This window comes from Dromiciops gliroides, chromosome 2 (assembly GCF_019393635.1).
Source record: "Dromiciops gliroides isolate mDroGli1 chromosome 2, mDroGli1.pri, whole genome shotgun sequence".
Classification (NCBI taxonomy): domain Eukaryota; kingdom Metazoa; phylum Chordata; class Mammalia; order Microbiotheria; family Microbiotheriidae; genus Dromiciops; species Dromiciops gliroides.
In genome coordinates this window covers 585,339,073-585,361,214 of record NC_057862.1, presented here as the reverse complement: position 1 = coordinate 585,361,214, position 22,142 = coordinate 585,339,073, and the positions used below count along the sequence as shown (strand labels likewise).

General features: G+C 37.9%; 2 protein-coding genes across 2 annotated transcripts in view; one reads left to right on the top strand and one right to left on the bottom strand.

The window, feature by feature from the left end:
* COMMD1 (copper metabolism domain containing 1) overlaps nucleotides 1–22,142 on the top strand; it is a 246,290-nt gene that overhangs the window by 93,391 nt on the left and 130,757 nt on the right. Inside the window, exon 2 of the mRNA XM_043980612.1 lies at nucleotides 2,139–2,420. Within this exon, the coding sequence (XP_043836547.1) occupies nucleotides 2,139–2,420 (282 nt within the window). The remainder of the gene's footprint in view (nucleotides 1–2,138; nucleotides 2,421–22,142) is intronic.
* LOC122738622 (rRNA N6-adenosine-methyltransferase METTL5) lies at nucleotides 10,409–11,085 on the bottom strand. The gene has a single exon (XM_043980611.1). The coding sequence runs from the start codon at nucleotides 11,044–11,046 to the stop codon at nucleotides 10,426–10,428; it is 621 nt and encodes a 206-aa protein (XP_043836546.1). The 5' UTR covers nucleotides 11,047–11,085; the 3' UTR covers nucleotides 10,409–10,425.

Here is a 22,142-nt window from a genome sequence, read left to right as displayed (position 1 = left end):
TAAATTTATTGATTCCCTATCTATTCAGGAGAGGATCAGGGATGGGATTAGAGAAGGGTTAAACTCAGTGGGAGAATTGTACAGCCTGAGATAGAGATAAAAGGAGTCCATTCAGATTGCAGATGGGAGTACTGATAGATTCTTTTTTTTTTTTTTTCAAGTGAGGCAATTGGGATTAAGTGACTTGCTTAGGGTCACACAGCTAGTAAGTGTTAAGTGTCTGAGGCCGGATTTGAACTCAGGTCCTCCTGACTCCAGGGCCAGTGCTCTATCCACTACGCCACCTAGCTGCCCCATACTGATAGATTCTTTTTTTCTTCCTTTTTTTTTTTAGTGAGGCAATTGGGGTTAAGTGACTTGCCCAGGGTCACACAGCTAGTAAGTGTGTGTTAAGTGTCTTAGGTCGGATTTGAACTCAGGTACTCCTGACTCCAAGGCCGGTGCTCTATCCACTGCGCCACCTAGCTGCCCCATACTGATAGATTCTTACAGGACCCAGAATAAAGTGGCAAAATTAATAAAAATTGTAGGATTTAGGCAAAGAAGTCTCTCCAGGACTCACCAAGTGCAGTCAAGGACAAATTGCTTATCACTTTTATAAAACAGACCTTTGAACAAACAAACAAACAAAAAGAACCAACAAAATACCAACTTATTGATGTCCTTCAAGCCTGTGCCTTTCCTCTCATAAGAGAATCAAACATGTCCTGTCCTTGGGTATTTTAACAATGACCACTTTTCTCCTCTCATCATTACCTCAGAGACTAAAGAACATAAGCACATAACCAAGGGGGAAAGTTGTATCTTTTGCAGTTTAAAAGGCTTAGCTTGCAAAGATATTTTAGCATGCAAGTATAAGTATATTATTTTATGAATATGGAAAGGTCTGACAATATCATATTTATTGAATTAGCAGGACCTTGAATTAATAATAGCTAACATTTATAGAGCATATATTATATGACAGGCACTGTGCTAAGTGCTTAACAGTTATAATCTCATTTGATCCTTATAACAGCCCTGGAAGGTAGATGCTATTATCTCCATTTTATGGATGAAGAAACTGAGGCAAACAATAAGTGACTTGCCTAGGATCACACAGCTAATAAGATTCGAACTCAGGTCTCCCCGAATACAGACCTAGCACTTCATGCCTTCCAGGTTGATTTTCAGATGTCTCTTTAATCTTGGCTTTATGAGACTCAAATGAAGTAGTAAATAGAAAAGTAATTTTTATCACTCTTAAACTCCACAGAAGCCTGCTGTGATTCCTCAGTGTGGAATGGAGTTGACCCTGGGTTCTCAAAGGCTATGCTAGTGGAACATAAGCTCTGAAATATTTTACCATGCTAGAAAGGTTTTGAGTACATGTACAAGCAGTAGATCAACTGTGCTTTTCTAAGACAATTCTAGCTAAGTATGGAGAGGTTCATCACTAGTTGGCTAGCCAATTAGTGATAAATTTTTTGGCTGTGACAACCCATGAAGCAACAAATGATGATGTTTGCTAGTCATCTTCAACCCTCCCATCAGCCAGGAGTTTCCTGTTTTATCTTTTCAAGGTTCATGTCCCTCAGCAAAGAGAGTGCATGTTCAGCTCTATGGGAGGTGCATCAGTTCATCAACTCGGAGGTTCCCCTGCTACAAAATGCTTGTTGATTAATCAATCAACTTTTCCTCTTTATTAGATTCAACCCAGTGTTTTAGTTTATAGAAGCCTTTTTGTATTCTAAGACCAAAATCTGTGTTCTTTCCTACCTAGTTTTGTCCAAAAAATGGAAATGATATTAGTTTGACATGACCTGTTCTTGTTGAAGTCTTAGTGGCCCTGAAATCATTACTTTCTCTTCTAAATGTTTCTAGTCATTTGTCTAATTACACAATTTTGCCAGGAATCAACACATACTTGCTGTCAAAGTGGGAAAGCCATTTGATTTCTCAGTTTCTTCAGATGCAAAGTAGGAATAATAATACCATCACTACTTACCTCATGGGATTGTCATGAGAAAAATTTGGCCCTAAGTACACGTGGTGGTGGTGGTCGTGGTGGTGGTGGTGATCATCATCATCACCACCTTCATCATTTTCCAGTTTGCCAAAGAATTAATTTCTTTTTCCCCCTTCTTATATCTTTCTAGTCTATTGCATCAGCAGACATGGATTCCAACCAACTAGAGGCATACCTGACTGCTCAAACCAAAAAGCAAGGTGGAATTACAGCTGATCAAGCAGCAGTCATTTCCAAATTCTGGAAAAACCACAAGACAAAAATCAAGGAGAGTCTAATCAATCAAAGTCGATGGGAAAACAGTCTGAAAGCCATGAACTGGAGAGTAGATTTGAAGTCTCAGTCAAAACACCTCGACCAAATTAATGCTCCTGTTGCTATTGTGGAACTAGAACTGGGAAAAAGTGGACAGGTAAGTTAAACTTTAATATTTCATTTGAGAAACTGGATTTATTTTCATTATTTTTTATGCTAAAACACCATGTAGTACTTACGTTAATTTTGTGTAATAGTTGTATTTGGCACCATCTGCCTTCCATAAATATTCAGAAATAATATCAAAAGATCCTATTTCCTGTTGTCCTTAGGTGAGTCAGTTTCCTGAGAACATGGATGTCATGATATTGTGAGCGTAGTCTGTAATCTAGACTGAGGGTCTTGGGAGATGACCAAGACAACAGAGTGTGCCCAACTTTTGATTGAAAAAATGCATAAGATCTGGCTCTAAATACAGTTTAGTAGATCTCAGAATCCTTGGCAGAGGATCAGAATCTCAGAAGCTGTGATTGGGATACTAAATAAAGACTACAAATTGTGACTTAGAGAAAAAACCCCATAGAACTCTCTTACCCATTCATTTTCACAAGCCAAGGTAGTTTGAAAAAGTGACATCAGGTCTTGAAGTCTCTGAATTTGGATTCTTTGCTTCATGCCCTAGTTAGTGCTTTCAGTCATGTTCACTGAAAAAAAAAAGCCATATTTTCCTCCTTTTTAATGACCACAATCCTATCAGAGTACCTGATTCAGTCCTTTTTCCCAGTACCTTTTGAAATCATTTGGTTTTGTGCTGCATATGGGTTATCAGATCAGGCTTTTATTAACTTGGTTTGTATATTTGTCTGTATAAAAATAGAACTTATAATTAAATCTAGAAAGCCCAGATTATTGAATAACCTAATCAAGTTGGGTTTTTTTACAATATGAAATTATTTAGATAAATAATCAAATATGTACTCTCAGTACATCATGATGTGGATTTTATCCTTTTGCCCCCACTAAGACAGTATCTTTAATTAGATTTTCTTTTGAGCTTCCTTTGTGTACTCCTTCCTTTAAACTTTTTTTGAACATTCTATAATCATATTGCAATATTTGCCATTCTATTGTGGTATGGTTTTATTATTTTTTTTAAATACTGTTGTAAAAATTCTGTCTTTACAAAGGCAGTGGGATGCAGTAGATAGACAGTTGGTCTTAGAGTTCGGAATACCTGGTGGATTCAAGTCCTTCCTCTAAAACACACAGGCTTTGTGGCCTTGGCCAGGTCACTTGACCTCTCAATGCCACAGGCAGCTCTCTAAGCCTCTGAAGTTGAAGAGCAGCTGCTGGTCTGCCTGAATAAAGAGAATTTCCTTATTGGAAGTTCACTGTACCAGCAAAATCAGAGGTCCAGTCCCCTATTCTACACCTTCCTACCCCAAAATCTTCCTCAAAAAGTGTTGTATGGACATTTTAATTCACTTGTTATGGGACAAACATTGTCATTAATTCAATTATTAATTATTAATTTTTATTTATTTCATTTTCTACACACACACATTGATGTTACAGTTGTGCTGTGAAATTGATGTCAGCATTCTATTGGTTTACATGTATGAACTGGAAGGCTCAGGAGGTTATTTTATGAAGCAAAATTCAGGGCAGTTTATTTTAACCACTCACTAGGATAAATAGTAACTGGGATCTTAACATAATATAAACTGACTTTTTTCTTAAACTGCAAATAGATCTGTAGCTTTTATCAATCACACTTTCACTTTCTGCTTTTGAAAGTAAGGATTTAAAAAAACTTTTTTTTAGGGAGTAGAGGATTGTACAGGATTTAGGGTATAAGGACTACAGTGGCTTCACTTCCCTGCTCAGATCCCCTGAGTCACCATTAAACTAAGGTCTGCAGTCACCTTCTGGCTGGTAGTTTGAATATCAGCCAGTCTCTAATTCCCCAGGTGTTCCCCCACAGCATGAATCAGCACCAGTCTCCTTAATTATGACCTGTACACCAGGTCCAGATTCCTCACTCTCTTTCCGCAATGCCTGACTTGCTTGACCCATATAAGAACCCTCTAACAACCCACTGAGCTTTACCAGTTTGGGTGGCCAGTCTATTCAGGATCCCAGAAGACCTGACCCCTTTCCATCCTTCCCAACTGCCCCTTCTTATCATCAGTATTTCCCTTCAATAAAGTTGTCTTGCCTTACTTTATCCTAGCTCCTATCTTGTGTTTAGTTCAACAAATATTTCTTGAGTGCCTACTATGTGCCAGGCCTTGGGCATGCAGGGGAGATAAAAGACAAAAACAAACTCATTCCTGCCCCCAAGGAAATTACTGTTAAAAGGATCTTTTGGTGCTTAATTTTTCTTTCAGTGAAATATACACTTTGATTTTTCACTTTTGACCACCCCAAATTTCTTAATTATCTGTTTGATTTACCAGTTTTACAGTTAGATGAATTTGGAACTTGTTGAACAACTACATCCAAAGAGCTGTCACCAGTGATCTGATCTGATAACAGCTTAGAGAAAAGTCTCTAGTGGAGTACTTCAAGGCTCTATAACTTGACCCCATCCTGCATAACATTTTTATCAAGGAGTAATGAAAGATGTCAATGGTATGCTTGTCAGGTTTATGGATAATATGGATGTTAAAAGCTTAACTGAGACACTGTTAGTCAACTAGTGTTTAAGTGCCTACTCTCTGTTAGACTGTGCTCTCAAGGAACTCACTTGACAACATGTAAACATCTATGTACAAACAGGATGAATTGGGGGTAAAGCACGGAGGGAAGATGCTAGAATATTATTTCCTGATACCCCTAAGTACACAGTGCCGTCTTAAATTAGAGTTTTTGTTTTATTCTAAACCTGTGACTTCATTGGTGTAAATACTTTTTCAGTGTGGAAACTCCTTCCCAGGTGGATCAGGACCACCTGGGGCACTGAGAAGTCAAACGGCATGTCCTTGGTCATGGCCATAGTTGGTGTGTTTCAGAGGCAGGTTTTGAGAGCAAGTTTTCCTGACTCTAAAACAAACCCTCTATCAACTGTGTCAAGATGCCTCTCAAACAGAGAGGCATTTTTTTAAAGCAAAAAGCTTATTTAATTGTCTGTTACTATAATGGAAAGGCACAATCCATTTCAAATAATAATCCTAAGAGAGCCATTTGTTTCATATCCAAATTGAATGGCAGGAAGAGAATTTTCCAGGGCATCTTTGAGCCTTATATCCCTTTCAACAGTTAGGTATAAGTCTCTTTTAGCCCTACCAACCAAATACAAAATGGCCTGCCGTCTCAAATTTAATTTGAGTGAAGTTTGGGGTTTAAGGTACAATACCAGGAGAGGTGGCAATCTTCTTTGAAAGACACAGGAAAGAGCCTGAGGGGCATCTGGTTGGGACAGGCCCCTCCTCAGGGAAGGGAGGAAGCCATGCCATTGGGGCAAATGATATCTGGTCCTTTGCATTCTCTTCCCATAAACACATGTCAAACACACATAGCAAACCACAACACTCTCATCCCTTCAGTTTCCTAGGTTTTTGACTTTGGAGTCAACCTCAGTTCTATATCGATTCTGCCTCCAACATCTCCCAGTCGGTCCTGTCTCTTCATTCACTTGGTTGCCACTCCAATTCAGGCTCTTCTCACTTCTCTCCTGGACAGTTATTATAGTAGTCTCATAATTGGTGTCTCTGTCTTAATTCTCTCCCTTTTCCAAACTATCCTCTGCTAGCTACTGAAGTGATTTTTCTAAAATACAGGTATGACTGTGTCATTCCCTCTACTCAGTAAATTCCAGTGGCTTCCTATCATGTTCATGATCAAATGTGAGCTTCTCTATTTTTTACTTAAATCTCCACACAACCTGACATGAATCTGTTTTTCCAGGCTTATTACCCTTTACTCCCCTTCCTCTACTCTGCATTCTAACAAAACTGGTCTTGTTTTCTTGTCGTTGTGTCCTTGTGCTGGCTATCCCTCATGCCTGCAATATGCCACCTTCTTATCTCTGTCTCTTTTCATCTCTAGTTCCCTTCAAAACTCAACTCAGGCGCTACCTTCTAAATAAAATCTTTCCTCACTCCCTCAGTACCTTATCCCGAATTGCCTGGTATTAATTTTGTATATGCTTGCTCATATATGTATGTGTTGTCTCCCCAAATAGAATATAAGTACTTCAGGAGCAAGGACTGCTTACTTTTGTCTTTGTATCCCCAGTGCCTAGAAAATAGTGGCCACTTAATTAATGCTTTTTGATTAATCTGTAAGGTCTTCTGCAGCTAAACCATTCTAGGATTCTAGGAAAACCTCTCTTCTGCGTGTCTCTGGAAATGAAGAGGAAATGTTATAGAGTAAGGAACAGGGATAAATTGAGGGAAATTAATGAATTAATTGTGATTTTTATAGTCATTCCTTAATAAAAAAGCAATATTGGTAAAGCATACAACAAGAAGTGAGCAAAGTGGTTGGTCTTAGACATGCTTGAGCCCAATTTAATTCAGCAAACATTTATTGAGTATCAACTACACTGGTTTCTAAACCTTATCCAGTGCTGCCTCTCTTCTTTACACAAAACAGTTGTTACCCTCCCCCTTTTCATTAAACAGACTTCACAGATAATTTTCTTAACTCATAATTTATTAAAATAGAATTAAGAATTTATTATAATTTTATAACACATAAGCATATAGTAAAATAATATAATATGCACATAGTTTTTGATAAAATTCTTTACAATGTTCATGTTTATACCTTATGCAAATAATATTTATCATATGATTGGGGCTTGTTTTTTTGGCACAAAGTTTCTCAGAACATTTAATTGGTGATACTGTAATTGTAGCTCATAATTCTTTTTCAACCACTATTTGAGTGAAATTTTTTATAACAACTACTGCAGAAAAACACATTTCACACAAATAATAGTAATAGTAGTAATTATCATGTATATAACACTTTAAGGGTTGCAAAATGTTTTACAAATATCATTTCCTTTATCCTCATAACCACCCTAGGAAATAGGTGCTATTATTCTTTTCTTTTCTTTTTCTTTTCCTTTCTTTTTTTTTGGCAGGGCAATGAGGGTTAAGTGACTTGCCCAGGGTAACACAGCTAGTAAGTGTCAAGTGTCTAAAGCCAGATTTGAACTCAGGTCCTCCTGAATCCAGGGCCAATGCTTTATCTACTGTACCACCTGGCTGCCCAATAGGTGCTATTATTATCCTCATTTTAAAGATGAGGAACCCAGGGCAGACACAGGTCAAGGGATTTTGCTCAAGGACACAAATCTAGGAAAGGTCTGAGGCCAGATTTGAACTTAGATTTTCCTGACTCCAGGTATAGTGCTCTGTTTGCTATACCATGTAGCAAAAAGAACAGCCAAATTTGTATTCTTTTGCTTGATAAACCAGAGAGCTCTTTACTTACCCATAGCCAAAATATAAGGTTTTCATGTTCTAACACTTATTTCAACTTACAATGACAAGGCATGTGTTTAGATGTAGTAAGATCAAAGGTATCATATTTGTCTATGGCATTGGATTCCTTAGCCATTCATGTTCAGAAATATTAAAATTTTTTAAATAAAGTGAGAATTTCTTTTGTAGATGAGTCAAATGACTAATAAAGAGGTGTTTATTCTATTTCTTCAGGATAGGCATTTTTCAAATTAGTGAATATATAAAATACTATTTTGTAAACTTATTATCCATTGCTCTAATGTTTTTCATTTTTTATTTTAAAATTATGAACACTAAATGAGCATTTCCATATACAAAGTAGAATAGAAGAGGCTTATATATGAAACTGAGAATACATTCTTTATAGCTTGCCTTTCTTTTAAAATATGTAATAGAAGTGGATAGAGCACCGGCCCTGGAGTCAGGAGTACCTGAGTTCAAATCTGGCCTCAGACACTTAACAGTTTTTTTTTTTTTTTAATGAGGCAGTTGGGGTTAAGTGACTTGCCCAGGGTCACACAGCTAGTAAGTGTTAAGTGTCTGAGGCCAGATTTGAACTCAGGTACTCCTGACTCCAGGGCTGGTGCTCTATCCACTGCGCCACCTAGCTGCCCCAGACACTTAACATTTACTAGCTGTGTGACCCTGGGCAAGTCACTTAACCCCAATTGCCTCACTAAATAAAAAAAAATTAAATTAAAAAAAAAAGCTTCACTCATTCTCTCTTTCCCTTCCCACTTTCATCTCTCCCACCCCTCACATTCACCTTCTTTTGTCCTTTCTTCTACCAGCCCCCTAGCCCCAGTGGGAAAAAAAAGAAAAATCATTGTAACAAATATTCATAGTTAAGCAAAACAAATTCCTGCATTGGTTTGAACATGTATTTTATTTTGCATCTTGAGGCCCTCATCTCTCAGAATGTAGGTAGCTTACCTCATCGTTGTTCTTCTAGAGTCATGGTTGGTCATTGCATTGATCAACATAGTTCTAATTATTTCACAAATGCATTAACTTCATCTCAGGATTAGAGTATGAATTTGAGGAATTTGAATCGATATATTTAGAGTATTCAGTTTTTTAAGAAAACTACCAAACAAGTTTCAGGAGGAAATTTTATTATCAAATGCATTTGCTTCTTCTTTATATCCACTATGATAAATGTCAGTTTCTTCTTTTATCAGTCTCCCTTTGAAGAACTCTGGCTCAAAAAAGCCAGCATGCTTCCCAGCTATATAGATGTACAGATATGCCCTATCCTCCACCCCACATTTTCACACCATTTTACAGACAGCTTTCCTTTTAATGGACTGTCTTTTAAAAAATAAAACTTGTAGACCTGGATTTCATCCTTGATTTGAATGAATTTAGTGAGAGGAGAGTCTGATAAAATTCTCCCATGTTATATAATTTTCATTTAAATGGTGTATATATTCATTTTTAAAATCTCATTTAAGTTAAAAAGTTTTCTTGATTGCCCTCAGTAGGTTTACAAAGTAACAAATGTTGCCAATTATCTATTTCAACATCATATTATGTATGTTAGAAACACAGCTAACAGCTCAAATAAATGTTGCAGCTCAAATAATCCAAGGAGGCAGCAGAGTGTGGTTGAAGGCTTCTTTAATATATCTTTGCGAAGGTTGCCACTCTCCTGAATGTGGCAGAGAGTGCACTGAGGTGAAAACCCGCACTACTATTTATACACACAAAGGATCTCTTCCCAACCAATCACATTCCTGTATTTACCATCTTCCTATTTACGTACAGTATTGACCAATCAGATTGTACCAAGTCGACCAGTCACATTGTACAAAATATGATACCCTGCATTAACATATTCTGGGCAAGAGTGTCTGCTCCTCCTTATCACAATGCTCTGTGTTAGCATACCGTACATAACTTTCAAGAAACGAAAATTAAGTTGGGATTTGAAATTAAACTTACTTTCGGTTCTCATGGCTCTGAGAAGAGGCTAAACATGTTTTTTTCTTTCAATATAGATGTAATCAAATGAACCTCTTTGCTTTTTATATATTTTTATTTATTTCATTAAATATTTCCCACTTACTTGTAAAAAATTTTTTTACAATCATTTTTTAAAATTTGGGGTTCCAAATTTTCTTTCTCCCTCCAATCCCTCCCCTCTCCTTGAAAATGCAAGCAATTTGATGTTGAATTTTTTTTTTTTTTTTAGTGAGGCAATTGGGGTTGTGACTTGCCCAGGGTCACACAGCTAGTAAGTGTTAAGTGTCTGAGGCTGGATTTGAACGCAGGTACTCCTGACTCCAGGGCCGGTGCTCTATCCACTGCACCATCTAGCTGCCCCCGATGTTGATTTTAAATGTGAAATCATGCCAAACATATTTTGATATTAGTCATTGAACATCGTTGTTTAGCTAGGATAAATTTTCTAATCAAATTTTCTTAAATGTTGTAATAGTCAACATTTGCAGTTCTGATAGTCCCTTGTGAAAGGAAGGTTTCCCACGGTGGCCATCAGCAGGATTTGCCAAACATCCAAACCCACTTGCTTTCTTATTCTTTGTTAATTCAGGGGATTCATGATTTTTTTTTTTCTGTATGGGCAGTACCTCCAAGATGGTTTTCTTTTTTTTTTTTTTTTGATACAAAAATTTTTATTAATTTTAAATAAGTTTTAAGCTGTTTCACATTTGGGGGTCTTTAAAAAGAAAACCGAATTAAATCCACTTCAATGTCCACTGTTTTTTTCTTATGAAATTTGTATGATGCTGGTAGGTCATATCGTAGCTCTGCTATAACATCCATCTTAATGTTCCATTCATCTGCTTTCTTTTGAATATGTTCTCGGGTTGAAGATTTATGTAAGGAATATACTGCTACTCTTGCCATCTGTAGAGCAACCTTCAGAAATGACATATCCATACCTTTATTATGCTTGGTTCCAAAGGGAGGATTCATGATTATAGTGTCAAAGGACTTGGACATTGTATCAGATAAAGAACACACATTGCACTGAATCATGTCAATATTTGTCAGTTCAAACTCTGCAACATTTCTACTAAATATTTCTAAGGCATCTTCATCTATATCAAATCCAACACACAACCCTGCTCCTAACATTGCTGTTCCAATACTAAGCATTCCACAGCCACATCCTAGATCTCCAACCACTTTGTTTTCAATGTCATCATATGTGTTATGAATTGTATATAGCATACATGCTGCAATGTGGGGCCTGGTCGGATACTGTTCCAGAAGTAATTTGGGCTTCTCAAAGCCATCAACTTGTTGCAATAAACATTCCAGTTCCTTCCGTTTCATGTTTTCTTTGGGTAACGTGGGTTATACTTTTGGGGGAAGGGGGAGGGGAGGGCGGAGAGTATCCCAAGATGGTTTTCTTTATGGTTATTAGGATGCTGCTTAGGACCGAAGGTGTATATTGCAACCTACCTAGGCCTTCTTATCATGTGTGACTCTTGTCCAGGTCTTTCCATAACCAACCCTCCTTCCCTCCCTCCCTCCCTCCCTCCCTCCCTCCTTCCTTCCTTCCTTCCTCCCTCCCTCTCTCCCTTCCGTCCCTCCCTCCTTGCCTCCCTCCCTTCCTCCTTCTCCCTTCCCCCTTTTCTCCCCTGACCCTCTCTCCTTCCCTTCCCTTCTTCCTCTTGCTCCATTTTTTCTTTTTTTAATTTCTTTTTTCTTTTTTGCAATGTTACACATATAAGCATTTATTATGGAATCACCAACTATGTAAGCTTACTGTGTGAGCACCTACTATGTTTTATTTTATTTTTTTTTAATCTTAAAAGCATTTTATTATTTTCAGTTACATATAAAGATAGTTTTCAACATTTGTTTTTATAAGATTTTGAGTTCCAAATTTTTCTTCCTCCCTTCCCTCCCCTCTCCCCAAGACAGAAAACAATCTGATATAGGTTACATATTCACAATCCCATTAAATGTATTTCTACATTAGCCATGTTATGAAAGAATCAAAACAACAGAGAAAAACCTCAAAAAAGAAAAAAAAGGGCAGCTAGGTGGCACAGTGGATAGAGCACCGGCCCTGGAGTCAGGAGTACCTGAGTTCAAATCCGGCCTCAGACACTTAATAGTTAATAGCTGTGTGACCCTGGGCAAGTCACTTAACCCCAATTGCCTCACTTAAAAAAAAGAAAAAGAAAAAAAAAACCCAAAGTAGAAACAGTATGGTTCAATCTGCATTCAGATTCCACAGTTATTTTTTCTGGATGTGGAGAGAGCATTTTCCTTCATGTGTTCTTTTTAATTGTCTTGGATCATCATTGTATGCTGAGAAGCTCTTGCTCCATTTTCAACCTGGGTAGGCTTGCCTTTCCATAGGCAATCCTGCTTGCTCCCTGGGGCTCACCATATTGGTGATGGATTTGGATGTCTAATTTTCTTAGGCCACTGCAGCTCAGAACTCCTGAGCTCACGTGAGCCACTAACCTTAGCTTCCCTGGTAGCAGAGATTATTACAAGAACCCTGCATGGCTCATAATTTTCCATAATAGAATTAACCAATGTGTAGAGGGCTTCCTCAAAGTCTTAGCATTTTCTGGGTACTTGGTACAGCACTTGGGTTAGCCATTTGTTATACTTTTTATCTGTATCTTATTGGTGAATTTTCTTTTCCAATCACATTTTCTAAATGACTTTTTTTGGGGGGGTGAGGCAATTGGGGTTAAGTGACTTGCCCAGGGTCATACAGCTAGTAAGTGTTAAGTGTCTGAGGCTGGATTTGAACTCAGGTCTTCCTGAATCCAGGGCCAGTGCTCTATCCGCTGCCCCTTCTAAATAACTTTTTATGCTTTTTTTTTTTTTTTTTGCATGCAAGCCATCATTGGTAATATTATTCAGCCTACTTTTTGCTCTCATTCATCTTTACACTAACATTTTGGTTTACCCTGCAATTTTGATTCTTCAGAGATTGTGGTATCCTGTGATTTATAGTCACATAATATACATCCCTGGAAAACTACTGGTTTTAAAAAACAGATTGTGTGTGTGTGTGTGTGTATTTCGTTCTTTCTTCAGGAACAGTTTTGTATTACTGAAAGCACTGTGCACTATTCCAAATGGAAAAGCCCACTGTCTTCTTTCTCAAATTTGGATATAATTAATTGACCATCTGCTTTCCTTGTCATATTTATTTCATGTAATATACATATATGTAGATGTTTGTGTAGATACACACATTTACACATATATGAATGAGACATGATATATGTGATTATATAACACACATATAACATATGCTTCTTGTATGTAATGTACCTACATATTGTATATATCATATATACACATGTAACATAGATATTATATAGAATTTATTATAATTTTTATATATTCCATATATATGCATGAAATGTGTGTGCATGTATATGTGTATATTCTTGGGCAATGAATATTCTGTAGGCATTTGTTTTTTTCCTCTGTGTACTTTTAAGTTAATATCTTTTGAGCGATTGTGCTGTGGATCTCACTGATGTAGTTTTTTTGTCGGAGCCTGGGATTTGAGGCAATTGACACAATATTATCTCCAAACCAGAATGTCTGGTAGACTTCTCCATCTAGAATGAATCTCTCTGGCATTTACATTTTGCAATGGATGTCCTCCATGGCAGTGATGAAACCCCTTTGCCCTACTTTGTGCCTTTCTTGATACTGATCATCTGAAGGCCCATGTGGCTGCACATTTCAGCTAATTCCATTCTATTCACATAGAAGGCACTTTGTTGGAGGAAAGCCTTTAGGGCTGCACTTTGCTCTAAGTCAGTTGCTGTTTTATGATCCTCAAATAGTGTGCAGAGTAAGGTCTTGTCTTAACAGAAAATAGGGGATGTGTGTGGTTTTATTTGGGGCGGGGTGGCATCTGGCTTAATACGTGCAACAGATTAATGGGAATGCATCCTCCCCTGTCTCTTTTGATGGGATTCAAGGCACGTGTTATAGATATACATATGCCATGTGTCAATCCTGAGTGTCAGTGCCTCAGATGTGATCTTTCAAATAGACCCTAGGCAACCAGTGGGTGTTCCTCACTACTGCTTTCATGTTTGCTCTCATGATTGATAATGTAGAATAATAATACTGATCACTTATGTCAGGGTTCTTTGGGCTGTAATATCCATAATTAGTTGTCTGTTTCACTTTAATTTGGAAAACCACAAAAAGGAATCTTTACATTTGACAGATAATGAAAATGCTTCTTTCTGGAATAATTTCATTCCTAATATTAGGGAGATTTTGAGGTTAAACCTTTTTAATTTTCTTTAAAGGTAGCTAGGTGATGATGATGAGTGAGATGAGCAGAACCAGAAGAGCATTGTACACAGTATCATCAACATTGAGTGTTGATCTACTGTGATGGACTATATTCTTCTCACCAATGCAATGGCACAAAAGAGTTCCAGGGAACTTGTGATGGAAGAGGATCTCCAAATCCAAAAAAAAAAGAACTGTAGAGTATAGATGCTGAATGAACCATACTATTTCTTTTGTTTTTGATGCTGTTGTTTTTTTTTTCTATTTTGAGGTTTTTCATCATTGCTATGATTTTTTCTTTTATAACATGACTAATGCAGAAATATGTTTAATGTTATTATGTGTATATATATATATATATAACCTATATCAGATTACCTGCTGTCTAGGGGAGGGGGGAGGGAGGAGAGGGAGGGAGAAAAATCTGAAATTGTAAAGCTTGTATAAACAAAAGCTGAGAACTATCTGTACATGTAACGGAAAAAAAATACTTTATTAATTAAAAAAAAAAAAGGTAGCTAGGTGACACAATAGATAGAGCACTAGATGTGAAGTCAGGAAGACCTGTCCAACATCAGATACTTACTAGCTGTGTGATCTTTGGCAAGTTATTTAACCACTCTCTCAGTTTCCTCAATTTACTGGAGATGAAATAGCACCTCCCTCACAGGGTTGTTTTGAGATCAAAAGATAGAATATTTTTAAGCATTGTACCTGACACCTAGTAGATGCTTAACAAATGCTTGTTTCCTTCCTTTCCAAAGTTTTTTTTTTAATGCTTTAAATGTTTTGACTGTACAAACAAGACTATAACACCATTGAACTCCTAGTGTCCCAGTTGAGTAATCTGCCAACATCTAGCCCCAATTTTTAGGATTCTTTGTGATCACCTCTATTCAGCCTGGTCTGTTCCTTTGCTCTGCTTGTTGGCTCCATTCTTGTGGATAGGTGGGAGCAGTGAGAAAGAGCCAGGAATTATGTCCTTTGGAGAGCTTGGCAAAGACTTTTGGTTGTAAGATAATGACACTAGTCTTCAACCCAGGGTGATGGGGTACTTTGCCCAGGGATGTTGAAACTCCTTGTGTTTCTCTTGGTTTCCCGCTCTGTTGGCCAGCTGACTGTGGGCTTCTTTCCAGAGATGTCGCCCCTTGCACAATGAAGAAGAATGACAGAGGCTAATAAGCTTCTTTCCAAGACCAAGTCTCAGTTCTTTTGTTTGGGGTTTTCAGGCATCTCAAAGAATTAGGGAGCAGAAGTGATCATTTCAGAATTTGGAGCTGACAGGTTTAAGACTTGTATTCCTCACTTAGACAGTGAAGTGTGTAGCCAGTTAAAAGGAATTCATTCGTGTCATCTAACAGGCATAAAACAGTGATAACTAGGGGAATCTCCCTGGGTTCACTAAGAATAAATGTTTAGCTAAACTAACCTCATTGCTTTTTGTATTAGGTCAGTAGATCATGGAATGCTTTAGAACTAGTATGCTTAGATTTCGAAAAGGATTTGACCAAAGTCCTATGGTATCTCTTTCGATAAGATTTTTAAAGACAGACTGGAGGGCAATAGAGTTAGCTGCTTGGAATGATCATATTGCAAAGAATGTTGATGGCAACCTGGAGGAATGTGTTATGTGCTATGCCCCAGGGCTCTGTCACCTTCTCTTGGCCAAGATTTTATCAGTGACATGGAAAACATGCTTACCAAACATTTAGATGACAGAAAGCTAAGCATAGATAAACAGTACAATTGGAACACACAGCCAGGATTCAGAAAGGTCTCAACATTATGGAAAGATGAGATGCAACTTATAGATGATATTTAATAGGGATGGATGCATGTAGAGGAATTCACTTACTTCCAGTAATTCAGTTGTACAGTTCTTTGATAGAGACAAAACTACCTCAATAGGAGGGCATGTGAAAAACGTCTAGGTGTTGGCTGTAAATTTGATGAGCCAATGGTGCAATGCCATTAATTAATATCTAGAATTTCTGTCATCTTTTATTCCTTATGAAGTTCTTTCCTGGCAACTCCGTCGGGAATTAGGGAATTATTTCCTATTTGATAGCTGAGTGATAGCTGAGTAGGCTGAGACCCAGGAACATTAAGTGACTTCCCAAGGGCTGCACATCTATTGAATGGCAGAATCTAGGGCCTTGGGCCCAGGCCTCTCAGCTCTGGGTGCTCTGCACTTTCTACTCCCTGATGCTGCCTCTTAAAAACAAACAAAAAAAAATCAATGTGAATGTTCTATCCCTATATCCCTTGGGATGCATATCTGTATGTGTTATATGTGTATGTGTATTTATATATGTGTGCCTGCCTGCCCTGGCTAAATCATACCTGAAGCATTATGCTCACTTTGGGGTATCTTTTTTTTTTTTTTTGTGAGGCAATAGGGGTTAAGTGACTTGCCTAGGGTCGCACAGCTAGTAAGTATAAAGTGTCTGAGGCTGGATTTGAACTCAGGTCCTCCTGAATGCAGGGCCTGTGTGCTCTATCTACTGCACCACCTAGCTGCCCCAAGAGAAGTGGTTGGGTTTTTTGTTTGTTTGTTTGTTTGTTTTTGTTTGTTTGTTTTTGTTTTATTTTTTTGTGGGGCATTGGGGGTTAAGTGACTTGCCCGAGGTCACACAGCTAGTGTGTGTCAAGTGTCTGAGTCCAGATTTGAACTCAGGTCCTCCTGAATCCAGGGCTGGTGCTTTATCCACTGTGCCACCTAGCTGCCCCCTGGGTATCACTTTTAAAAGTTGAATTGGCAGACTCTAGGGCAAATAGGTTAGTTAATTTGGTACAGTATCTCATAAGAAATGTTTGAAAGAAGTAGGGATTTTTTTATCCTGGGGATAGGGGGCAGGGAGAGAAGATTGGGAGTAAAGTACATGGCATTTATTTAAAATATTTTAAATTTTATTTTAAAATTTTAATTTATATTTATTTTAAATATTTAATGTAATGTATGGAAAGAGCATTAAGCTTATGTCAGAGTTTTAAGGGAAAGAAATAGGATTGGTGAATGGAAATTATAAAAAATTAAGTTTTGGCTAAATCTAAATTTTTAGCAGTTAGAAGTATTTTAAAACATTAGATAATGTTAAAAAATTAATTATTAATAAGCATATCTAATAAAATTTATATAATTGGACTTATGAAAAATTATAGGTTTAGAGAAATTATAATTGGGCCATAAGTCCCTTTGTGGTCGCCATTAAAATGTAAGAATATTTTTAAATGACTGGGTCTAATTTGGGGGGACTAAACTGTGGATGACTAATCTGGGGACTTTTGGCTGTTTGGCTATCTGACTGCTATTAATGTGGGCCGTTTATAAAGTTCCACCACACTGCTCCACTCACAAATTGATAAGCAAAATATTAAGAAGCCTCTTAACTAAATAATCAAAGCAGAGTTTATTTATGAGATATTATTTAAAATTAAGAATACAGGGAAATAAAATGTACAACCTGACTGCTTTCCTGTGGTCTCTTTCCACTGTCTCTTTCCTACCTGATGCACTTCGAACTTCTTGAATACAATAAGGGCCTTAGCCACCTCTTGCCTCAGGGTGTTCAGGTCCTTTATTCTAACTCTGAGCCCCTTTCACTTTGTAAATCCCCCTGCTTCTAACTTTCCTCTCCTTACGATGAACCCTTGTGTTTCTCTCTCACCCCTTCGGCCTTTTTTTTCTCTGCTCCTAGTCCTTCTTGTCTTCTCCTGCATCCTCATAGACCCATCTCTAGTCTCCAATCTTTGCCGTCTCCTCAGCTGCCTCTTGACCTCTTCTTGTCCATCCGAACCTCTTCTCAGCCTCTCTCATCCGTCCCCCCTAATCTTGTCCCGGCCTTTCCTCCTTGCTCCTAGTCCTGCGTTACTGTTCGTCTCATCCCCCTGCTCAGCTCCCTTCTAATCTAACTCCCAGGTCTATATATACCTTTTCTTCTCTCCACTCAAATCTCGGGGCTTCCTGCACCCACACACCAAGCTAATCCGCTAGCCAGGGCTGCGGCTGGTGGGGGGGTTGCGCTCCCGCCTCACGTCCCTCAGCACAGGCTATCCGGGATCTTTCGGATAGCTCCGCTCAGGTCGGAGGGAGCTGGGGGCTTTTTTTTCCCCAGCTGTCTGACCTGGCATCTTGTACAGCCCACGGGGCTTTATGGCTCAGCTGAAGCAGAGGGGGAGGGGAAGAGACCCTGAGGGCCTAAGGCTTTCTAATCTCAGCCTAAAGGTAGGGTCCCCAAATCAAAATAAATTTCCACAATATACAAGTAGAAGTAAGCACTAGGAGACTTATCCAGTAATGAGAAGATAGAACCTTTATGTTTCCAAAGTTTATAGTCTAAATGAAGGTGAGAAAATGTTGGAAAATCCTATTTCCTTCATGAAGCTGTGTTTGATTTATGCGATTAATTTTATCTACCCCCTAGTTCTCTTCACTTTATTGCTCAAAAATCTGTGAGTACTCAACTCTATATTATATATATATTTATTTCACACACATGTAACTATATGTTATATATGGGTATATATTATATACATATGCATTACATGTTTTATATGCATATATCCATATTATATATACTTGCATTTTGTATTATATATGTACTTTTCTTTTCTTTCTTTCTTTTTTTAGTGAGGCAATTGGGGTTAAGTGACTTGCCCAGGGTCACACAGCTAGTAAGTGTTAAGTGTCTGAGGTCAGATTTGAACTCAGGTCCTCCTGAATCCAGGGCCGGTGCTCTATCCACTGCGCCACCTAGCTGCCCCTATATATGTACTTTTGTTTTTGTTTTTGTTTTTGTTTTGTGGGGCAATAAGGCTTAAGTGACTTGCCCAGGGTCACATAGCTAGTGTCAAGTATATGAGACCAGATTTGAACTCAGATCCTCCTAAATCCAGGGCTGGTGCTTTATCCCCTGTGCCACCTAGCTGCCCCTGTATATGTACTTTTCGGCTTGGAACCCTAGTTTCTGTGTATTCTTTTTCTGTCTTTCATTTGCCCTAAGTATGTGTATGTTTATGACTATTTTGGTTGCTTCCTAAGGGCAGATAGGCATCTCAATAGATAGAGCATCAGGCCTGGAATCAGAAAGATCTGAGTTCAACTGTAGCCTCAGATTATTAGCTGTGTGACCCTGGACAAGTTACTTAACCTCTATTTACCTCAGTTTCCTCATCTGTAAAACAGGGATAAGAATAGTAATACCCACCTCCCAGGGTTGTTTTGAGGATCAAATGAGATAATAATTATAAAGCACTTGGCACAATGCCTAGTATATAGTAAGTGCTCCATAAATGTTACTTGTCACCATCATCATCATTGTTATTATTAGCAATTGTGAGCTTCTAGAGTTCAAGACGGTTCTTTTCTAAATGCTTCATATTGTATAGTTCAAAAGCAGTACAAATTCCTATGTTCAAATTTTTGATCTATGAGAAAGCATCTCTTCTAAAAATTGTAGTATAGTTTTGTTCAAAAGATAGCCCCTCGTGTTTAGTTGGATTCTGGAAGTACCTTTCCTATTGAATAGCTATTTAAACTCAGGTTTAACTCTTTTCTGGCAAACTAGATTGGTAATGGCATCTACAAATTGGGCCTTCATATTTTCTCTTCCTTCTTTTCCCCCACTCTTATTTGGAACTTTTCTAGTCTTGGGAGAGACATGGTCTAGGATCAAAAAGTACTGTAGCTGTGGATTTATATTAGGGCTGAGTAGAAAGGAGTGAGGTTTGGAGGTAGTACTAAGAATTACAGTAGCTCCCCTAGTTTCCTGTGTTCAGAGATTCACCAAACTTTTTTTCAGGATAGTGTGCCCCTTATTATGCCTAAATTTTGTTTTGGCTCAAAGTTAAGCCAAAATAGCTTTTCCCATGAAGTCACATAAAAATCAGCACATGGAAAAATCAAAACTTTTGGTGAGCCATTTTATTTTTTTTCTGCTTTCAGTGATGTTTCTTGAAGGACCAGTCCCTGTTGATCAGTCATTTCAGTAGTGTTCGATTCTTCTTGACTCCATTTGGGCTTTTCTTGGCCAAGGTATTGGAGTGGTTTGCCATTTTCTTTTCCAGCTCATTTTCTGTCTGAGGCTGGATTTGAACCAGGAAGATGAGTCATCACTATAGCCACTGTAGCCATTGTACCACCAGTCTATACTTAGTGCCTCCCTTTCTTACTCCCCACTCTCTTCTCAAATCCTTGCATTTTAGGTTTTATTAATCCTGACTTTTTTACTGAGACTGCTCTTTTGACATAGTTGCCAAGTCCAGCTTTTTTTTTTTCTCAGTCTTCATCTAGTTTGATACTGTGTACAATCTTATACTATCGATCAGTCCCTTCTCATATTCTCTCTCTTCTTTTTTGAAATTCTGGCCTTCTTTGCCTCTGTTAAACCATGACTCTATCTTTTTTTTTTTTTCAACCTCTCTGATTCTTCACTTTTTCCTTTGGGTGATAGAGCACTGGGCCTAGAATTTGGAAGTCCTGAATTCAAATCCTGCTTTAGATGCTTACTAACTGTGTGACCTTGGACAAGCTACTTAACATCCATCTGCTTTAGTTTTTTCATTGACAAAATGGGGCTAATAACACTAGTGTCACAAAGTTATTGGGATGCCAAATGATGGTATGTGTAGAGCACTTTGCAAACATTAAACGGGTTTGTAAATGTTAGTTGTTATTCCTCCTAAGTTTGGTCAGCCTACAAGATTTTGTTCTTGGCCCACTTTTTTCTCTATATTTACTCTTTTGACAATCTCATTCACTCTTGTGGCTTTAACTACTATCTTTATGCTGATGACTTTCAAATCTATTATCTCTAGCCCTAAGCATCTATAGAAGTCTTTTTCCAAGGGGGTGCATTTTATGATGTTAGAAAACAGCAAACTTCCTGCTCAGAAAGAATAAGTAGTTCCTGTAGCTCATCAATATGGAAGTTTCCATGAATCTTAAAAGTGTAGCCTGACACTGGCCTCTGAGTTAACTGCTGTATAAAACAAATTAAATAGGAGCAGTCCTAATCATATAGGTTGCTGCTTCATTCCAGTAGTAATTGGAAAATAGATAAGAGAAAGGATTATCAATTTTCACAACTCCAGGCAGCCACCTTTTCCCTTTCACTTCTCCATTCCTTACATATGTGGGATTCCCTTTGATACCTAAGAAGTTGTTTTTATCAGTGTGGATCCTCTGGACTGAAAGGTGAAAAGAAGGTTCTTCTGTTTCAAGTGAAAGGTAGAAACTTGGGCAGCTTGTTTAATATGGAGAAGAGAAAAACAAACAAACAAACAATATGGAGAAGAAAGTAGAGGTGGGGTGATAAGGGAGTGGAACTTTCTAGTTCAACTGTCAGACTGCCCACATTTCACAAGGCCTTATTTTACCAAGTTGTAAAGCCAGTCATGCTTTGATCCTGAGTAATTTGCATATTGGATATTCCTAAATTCCAGAATATACTTTTGGCTGGGCCCACGTTGAACAAAATTGGGAAGTAAAAGATGCTCTTTTTGGTTTCTCTTACTCTCCCCTTTCATTGGAGTCTCACCATTCTGTGTCCCATTCGTTTTCTCCAGAGTTTTGTTTGCTAATATTACCTTCTCTCTTTAGAGATAAGGAGACTTAGAGACTGAAGGTTGTGTGCCTTGTTCAAGTCTCATGGGTGAGTAAGCTGTTAGATTTTTAAATTCAGGACCTCTTACTCCAGATCCCATGTTCTTGTTTGTAGGAAAAAATCTTAGATTAGTACATATATTAGAGAATGTGAATACATAGCAGAGCTGTAAGGTTGGCTGGTTATTCTGTAATAAACATTTTTATTTATAGTTTTGAGTTCAAATTTTTATCCCTCCTTCCCTCCCTCCCCTAACCCCTCCCTGAGGTGGCAAGCAATTAGATATGGATTATACAAATACGATTATGTAAAACATTACCATATTAGTCATTTTGTATAAGAAAACTTGAATAAAAGGAAAAAAATGAAACAAAGTGAAAAATACCATGCTTCAGTCTGTGTTCCATCAATTTCTTTGGAGGTGGATAGTATGTTTCATCAGTAATGCTTTGGGATTGTCTTGGATCATTGTATTATTGAGAATAGTTAAGTCTTTCACAGTTCTTCCTCAAACAATATTGCTGTCTC